The sequence below is a fragment of the Haplochromis burtoni genome, unplaced genomic scaffold (assembly GCF_018398535.1).
Source record: "Haplochromis burtoni strain Fernald_Lab_line unplaced genomic scaffold, NCSU_Asbu1 Contig_239, whole genome shotgun sequence".
NCBI lineage: Eukaryota > Metazoa > Chordata > Actinopteri > Cichliformes > Cichlidae > Haplochromis > Haplochromis burtoni.
Window position 1 is genome coordinate 421,220 of NW_024582600.1, and position 7,919 is coordinate 429,138.

Sequence of the window (7,919 nt, forward strand, 5' to 3'; positions counted from 1 at the left end):
TAAATTTTCCAATTACTTTTATTTTTTTATTTAACTTTACAAGACCAAACTGAAAAATCTTTGCACACATTGACACATCTGTGTGTGATTTACTCCCACATCCTCCACAGTACTACAAAAATATAAAATATTCAACTAAAATGTTATGATAGAAACCAAAAAACACCCCAACATATTCACAGATCTTCTGTTTGGAGTAAACTGACAGACTTTTGCTCGGAACAAACCAAAGTTACAGTTGACAAAATTTAAAACTTAAGAATCATACATATCGCTCAGCGTTACGTTTGGTGAGCCTTTTTAAACAAAGAGCACATACAGTCACAGATAACTAAAATGATGCGATTATGTTTAAACATAATGAGTATTCTTAGCTTTGGAACTTAAAATGGACTTTTTACCTGATCTAATGTTCTGAAATAGCCTAAATATCCTGTTAAATGAAAATGTGGCTTGAAAAATGGCAACTTGCCAAAATAACACCTATTAAACACTGACTTACAAAAGTTCTCTCTTCTTTCCATCGACATGTTTTACATCTGACAACAAAACAAAAATTAATCATTTGTCTCATGTGAGTGGATGATGTTGACAAAAAAAGAGATTTTATCTCTTCTGTGGGCTGAAATTGTACTTGAGCAAACCCTGCTTCATACCAGGATGTAATCGAAGTTAGCCCACCCTGAGAGGTGGAGCTACAAGGACAACGCCGTCACCTCTCACAAACAGCATGGGGATGTTTCTCTTGGTAGACTGAAACGAAACAAAGATTCACACTTAAAATATTGTATACACATAGCTTCCAATAAATGTGTTTAACAACAAAGACTAAATATATTTTACTTAAAAATTAAAACATGCATTTGCTTTAATTACATTTTTGTTGTTAAGATGATCCCTGTGATTTTCTCAGTAATGTTAACCCTTGTTAAAACAGAGCAGCGTACAGGCTGCATTTTTGAGGCCATGATATAACAAACAGTCAGTGAAATATTATCCATTAAGTACTGTCTGTTATCTGAATGACACATTAACAGTTTTAAAAGATGAAACAGGTTCAACTCAGATCAATGCCACAATAGACCACCAGCACCTTAAACCAAAAGGGCAACGGGACTGGAAAGAAAATGATGTGGCACCTTGTAGAGTTCTTCATAAGTCTCCTCATCGATCTCCACTGTCGTCACAGTCTCCTCCACATCACCAAGGATCATGTTCAAGTGCTGATCGTAAGCCTGGGACAAACAAGAACAAATAAGAGTGCAAAGTAAAAGAGGACAAAAACACTCCAAAAGAAATTGAAGTGCTTGTTTTTAAAAAGTCTTCCGAGCAGCCAGGGTCACACCTGCAGCACTCAAACAACAAAAAAACAGCAACAACAACAACAACAAAACCCAGCACAAGACTCACATGAAGTCGGCCTCTGAGCTCACGGTCATTCCTCATCTTGACGTAGATTCGCTCATCTAGACTGAGCCTGATCAGATCAAGTGGCTCCTCAACTGTGTTTGTAGTTGGTTGCTGCAGTACACAGAAAAAAATGACACATGTATTAGGACTGGGCGATATATTTTTATACAAGATAAGAGATGTGACAATATCCTTTATATCGATATAGTCTATGTTACGTTATAATTATACTTTTGGAACCGCAAGTTTGCCTCTTTCGTCCACTTTTGTCTCTACGCTGTGTTACTCTGCCTCGCCTCTCTCCTTCACTGAACACAACTCCCCCTCCCCCATCGCTTCACCTGCAGGTAACGACAAGATGGACACGGCAGCTATCAAAGAGGAGCTGGTCGGTAAAAAGAAAACATTTGGAGATTACTATTTTAGTGCGGCAGTTTTACTCTCGTTAAAATGACATTAACGCCATAACTGTATTAACGCGGCAAATCTCCATTAACGAGTTACCGCAGATCGCCCCGTGCGTGGGGTGTGTTGAGGCCGTGCAGCTAGCACTACTAGTATTTTCACCATTTACAACAGCACCATAAAGTGCAAAATGAAGAGTGTGTGAGAAACTGTGTGCTGTATCCCAGACCGCGAAGTCTCCCAGCCTCCTGCCCCGAAACAAACTACCTTACAAAACTCGTATACTGTATTTTTCGGACTATAACCTATAAAAAAATTGACAGCGCGCCTTATGTATGAATTCTGGTTGTGCTTATTGACCGCAAACCACTTTTATGTGGTACACGGCGCTCAGCAATCTGCCAAAAATGCTTTAGTACGACTTAGGTAAGCTACGAAGCCGCACTGCTTGATGGATTGTTGGAACATTACGGCTACCGTAGTCTGGAGCCTCGCGGAGTAACGCATACTGTGCTTCAACGTAAAATTACCGTATTGTGTGCATATAAGGACCACAAATGGCACCTGTAAGAGACATGGTTACGAAGCGGATTTCAAACTCAAGGTTGTCAGTCACGCAGTAGAACTTGGGAACAGAGCAGCTGCGAAATCTGTCTGTCTTTGTTATTATGCTAAGCGTCTTTTAATTTACATTTTGACTGCACAATTGTGAGCGTTTTGTTATCCACAAAAACAACATTGTTTTATTTTATTTATGGAGAATTATTATTTAATAAATGCTGATAATTTATTTCTGAGTAATTTTTTCATGTACATCTACGCTGTATGTTAATAAAGATGTGAGATCTGGGACACAGCGTGACTAAGAACTCTTTTTGTTCTTTCTTTATGGCTTTAAAAAAAATATCGAGATATATATCGTATATCGCCATCCAGCTAAAGAATATCGAGATATGAGTTTTAGGCCATATCAACCAACCCTAACATGTACGCTTGACCTATCAACAGGATATTAACGTTCAACTGCCTTAGAACATTTTCTGTGGGATCATCCCTGATTTGCTTAAAAATGTTACGGTCTAAAGTTTGGACATTTAATGATTGCTGTGTAATTTTAGCTACATGTATTTAAAACTTTAACTACATGCAAGTTACTTTTTTTTTTTTTTTATGTTCTGTCCATCCACTTTTTTTTCTTCCGGACTTCAAAATCGGAGGCAATACTTGTACATGAATATCCAAAAATAAAACAATGTATAAAAATAAAAGCTGGAAACTTTCACTAGTCTTCCCTACCATATCTGTAATTTGGCCCAGGTCATCAAACATCAAAAAATGCCTGAGCACTGGCTAAATAGATATGAAAAAATGTAAGCAGTCCTATATTGGAGCACACACTAATAAAAAACAAACCAAAAAAATAAACTATATAACATTCGGAAACTGTCGCACTTCATAATAATGTAAAATGAAACGTGGAATATTTTCTAATATGGTCGAGCAGCAGGCACAGCTGAGATGCAATGACCTATTGCTTGTTCTGCCCACTCGCTTTCTTTGCAAACTCCTTATGCCCGAACCAAAAATAATATGAATTTACTTTAATACAGATTAAAAACACAACAAATACCCCCATGTACAAGTCTCTTCTCAAGTTAGCATTTTGTGTGACAAGAATAATCGAGTGATTATCATTTCTAAATGACATAGGCCAGAATTAAATGCAGACCTTTCGAGCAGTTTTGGTGTAAACAGCCAAAATATTTGAGGCAAAGTGAAGAAACGTCGTGTTCCATGAGTTAACTGAGTTTTCAGTGAGTTGTTTAATGTTTAGCCCAAATAGCTGTGAACTGCAACCCAGACGTTACAGACCTAACTAACCCAACTTTAGACTAAAAACAGATAAAGAAAATTAAACGTGGACATACATTAGCGGTAATCCTGCGCTAACACGCTCTGCCCTGTCTAAAGAACAGTGGTGCAAATCCTACTGGCGGTAGCATTTACACGCTAGACATGCTAAATCAGCTAGCTTTTGACAGGCCCTTCCGCGCTTTTACCACATCAGTTATGAACAAAGTTACACAATAAGCTCGTTACATCAAGTACACGGGTAAACCTGTCTCCTCTTCACCCATGGGATAATTACATGCAGGCTGTTAAAAGAACAACAGCAGAATTGAAGGCAGTTACACCAACCTGCTCAACTTCGTCCGCCATGATGTTTGAGTCTGCGTCGAATGACCGAACCAGTGCGGAGGTTGCCAGGTCTGCAAAAAAACCGCGTTTTCAAATAACACAAAGCACGCCTCCTGGATGAGACTGTAAACATAACGATGGAAGAGGGATAGGATTACATTACTTAATTGCATTTTAATTATTTATGTTGTTACAGCTATAGGCAAGGTGGGGGTGAGATTATATCAGGGATCTGCTTGTTTTCAGTGGTGATGGACAGGTTTACAGTGGAGGTCAGGCAGGAAACCCTATTAACTACGATCTTTGCAGATAACTGTGATCTGTAGTGAGAGTAGGGAGCAGGAAGAGAGCCTGGGGAGATGGAAGTATGCTCTTGAGATAAGTGGAAGGAAAGTTAGAATATGTAAATATGTAAATGAGAGAGAGAAGCTGCAAGGAGCTGCAAGGAGCAGAGATAGTAAAGGTAGATGAGTTTGCATACCTGGGGTTGACCAAGGAAAACATTGGATCAAGAGGCGAAGAATATAGTGCAAGCCAGGTTGAGCAGCATTTGTGACAGAAAGATATCAAGCAAGAGTGAAAGGGAAGTCTACAAGATGGTCGTGAGATTTGTTGCGATTGATGGTTTGGAGCTGGTGACAGAGCTGAAGATGGGAATGACCGGGATGGACAGGATTAGAAATGAGTATGTCAGAGGCTGAGGTGATGCAGTTTGGAAAGTTGGCGAGGTAAGACTGAGACGGTCTGGACATGTGATGAAGAGGGATAGTGGAAATGAAGTCAGTATGGAGCTGCCAGGAAGGAGATAAAGAGGGAGAACACAGAGAAGCTTCATGGATGCAGTGGAGGAGGATATGCAGAGGGTTGATGTGAAAGGGTAGGATGGTAGAGATAGGGAGAGATGAAGGCAGATGATCTGCTGTAGCAACCTCTAAAGTGAGTAAATAAAAGAAGGAGAAGAAGCAATATTTATTGTCTAACTTATTTTAAAATCCATGGTACACATTCAAAAATTAAATATTTTTTATTGTCATTGTCCTTGTAATTATAACTGTAAATTTGATTTATCCAAATAAATACAAATAAGCACTCATACGTGCAGGAGAGTGAAGTGCAAACCTGGCAACCCGAATGAGGACGCTAGCAGTTCCTCTGTCCTTTATATTGCCCGTCTGCTTTTCCAGACTTTTCCATCCCCCACATCTCCGTACAGTGCAACGGCAGATCAGAGGTAGGTTATTAAACATAAACTATATATATATATATATATATATTTGCATCATTTTTTTCAGTTTCTAATGGCTCATGTCTTTACGAAATTTCAACCTTACTGATGCGGCGTATTCTGTCTTGTTTTTCTGTTTTAGTAAATGCAACGCAACAAAAGTTTACAGTGTCAGACCTTCGCATTAACAGGTCATTGTGAGTTCATATTAAAACAAGCATCCAATACTTTAATATTACAGCTATAAGGCAAACAGTACAGGTTAAACCCACAATACCGTTGTTGTTGTTGTTGTTGTTGTTGTTTTTAAAGGAAACTATGCCCTATAACTCTGAATTTATCCAATTTATTAACTGACTTTAAAACCGCAAGTATCGCAGTTGAATTCAGAGAACTAAAGCTGCATTTACTGCATTAATTCAAGCAAGAAGGCATTCATTTCCGGACATTATTCATTTTTATAACTTTATTCCGCTATTGTCAGACTGGGCAGGTGCCACGTGTAGAATGGGCAGCTGTCCCACTTTTTATCCAACTGCGCAGTGAGACCATTATTATTACTGTTGTTGTCATCGTCGTCTTTGTTGTTCTCTGTCCCACATGTTGAGATAATCTCCCAAATTTTGCTCTAGTTTGCAAAGGTCAGAAGTGCAGAACAGACACTTTTCTAATGCAAATGAAGAAAGTGAGGCTGAGATCATGACTGAAATTTAGGCGAACAATGCTGCCTATGCTATACCCAACAAGGAAAGCTGTATATAGATATTGTTATATTCCCTCTGTGTGGCTCAAAAAGAAGTGTTCTATGTATATCTCTGACTGTAACCCCAGTAAAATACAGTAAAATCAAATGTATTTATATTTGCAACATATCCTTCACAAATTCCAGTGTCTTTGTTCCACATTAAGTTTGTTTGGATTTGGTCACACTTGCCACATGTGACTACAATTAATAGCATTTTTCTTATGCAGACAATCTTTTTGTTTTACAAATATTTAACTTTATTCACTCTTTCTCTTGTCTTGTTTTTCTTCTCTGGCTTTCCTCTTTTTTTCCCTTTCTGTAAATCTGTGTGTGTGATTGACTGCGTGTGCACCTCCTCTCCCAGTTCAGTCCAGTGTTCCATACTGGGTTTGTGTGCAGGCTGAGGAGGCAGATCAAAGCAGTGCTGTTACCCATTCCACCCTCAGCTTCAGCGCGGCTGTGTGGTGGAAGAAGTCCCTGCTACAGATAAGCCAAACAACCTGTGTGGCCCAGTGCTAGGACCACTGACTGCACACAGTTTCATATTTGTAAATTTGTTAAAGTTTTGTGAGAAAGCAGGCAATATGTCTGCGCTTGTGTGGGTGAGGGTTTTTATTGCATGCTTGTTTTTTTGATCTGTCATGTCAAAACCAGATAAGGGTGTGTTTGCCATTAAACAGTTGGCAGCTGGTGGCCTAGAACCTGAAACTGGTGCCTAAACTCACAGCTGTTTTGTTTTGCTCACTTTCTGCTTGTCAAGGTCCTCTGTGTGTGTTACCTGCCAAAAGATGGCGCTAAACGATAGGAAGACAGAAGCTGACGTCATCAGTCGTTGAAGGTCAACAGATAAGCTGTGGGAAACTGTCACTGCAAATCAGTCATGTTAACAGCTATAATAAACACGGCAGTCAAAAAGGGTGATTTTAAGACATTTTCTCAGGTGAAACACTACAATAAGCTGCATCTGCTTTTACTGCACTAAAGTTTTTAGTGATTTCAGTGGAGCACAGCTGAAATTAGCATAAAAAGTCAAAAGATTATGCAAGTGTCCTAAACTGTGTAATGATTTATCACGTGTTTCAACTCTGTACAGATTTTTTGTTTGTAAATAGAAAGAAATTTATTTTTGTATTACATTTCAAATAATAAGAAGCACAGATCAAATGTTTTATATGCTTTGAACAATGTTTAGTGTTCGGCTTTAAGCAAGGAAAATACGGAGTTGTTGTCTGAATGTGATACACACTGAATTAAAGTTATCATTTTTTCCACTTTAACATATTGTCATAAGTGTTTGTACTGTGAAGATTAACAGTGTTACAAGGTCATCTGCTGTAGACCTACTTTACTATATGTAGTCCAAAGAGTCTGCGTCTCAAGAGTGTTCCAGCAGACACAGAACCAGGGTCCAGTTTCACAAAGCTATTTTTACCCAGTCTTAATTTTGTTATTGCACAAGTGTAGCTTACTCAAAGGTGCATGATTTTAAGGCTAAACGAAATTAGTCACCTTCACGCCAGTTGAACTGAGCTGTATTTCCATGTAAACAACCAGTGTCACCTAGCCACCAGCTTTTCATGTTCCCAGTGACTGCTTCATCAAATGACTAAACATGCAACATATGATTGAGCCTCATTCTATACGTATCAGTTAAGCCCTGTCTACACTTAAGTCCATAAAACGGTGCTGAGTCTACAGTAGTAAGTGCTCTAATTGGTAGTTGCTTCAATCAAAGTTAAGACGTTCCATGGGAGTCCTGTCTGTCATCGCTTGCAGTAACCGGATCTTACTGACTTTCTATTAACTATCAAAAAAATCATATTTTACACTTAAGCCAGAAGAATTGTATTGTAGGCTGATTATTTCATATTCATGCTTTTCCTGTTGTGTAACAATGGCATTGTGTGTGTGTGTGTGTGTGTGTGTGTGTGAGAG

The 7,919-nt window shown here is 38.7% G+C and overlaps 1 protein-coding gene and 1 long non-coding RNA gene across 2 annotated transcripts; one reads left to right on the forward strand and one right to left on the reverse strand.

The window, feature by feature from the left end:
• On the reverse strand, window positions 1–4,101 carry lsm3 (LSM3 homolog, U6 small nuclear RNA and mRNA degradation associated). Its single transcript, XM_005938072.3, has 4 exons — window positions 4,015–4,101; window positions 1,411–1,521; window positions 1,140–1,235; window positions 1–753 (listed from the first exon to the last, which is right to left on the reverse strand). The coding sequence occupies exons 1-4, from the start codon at window positions 4,033–4,035 to the stop codon at window positions 673–675; spliced, it is 309 nt and encodes a 102-aa protein (XP_005938134.1). The 5' UTR covers window positions 4,036–4,101; the 3' UTR covers window positions 1–672.
• A 929-nt stretch (window positions 4,102–5,030) lies between these two features.
• On the forward strand, window positions 5,031–7,261 carry LOC106633543. Its single transcript, XR_006055185.1, has 2 exons — window positions 5,031–5,245; window positions 5,382–7,261. It is a non-coding gene; the product is annotated as an uncharacterized LOC106633543 (long non-coding RNA).
• The last annotated feature ends 658 nt before the right edge of the window (window positions 7,262–7,919 follow it).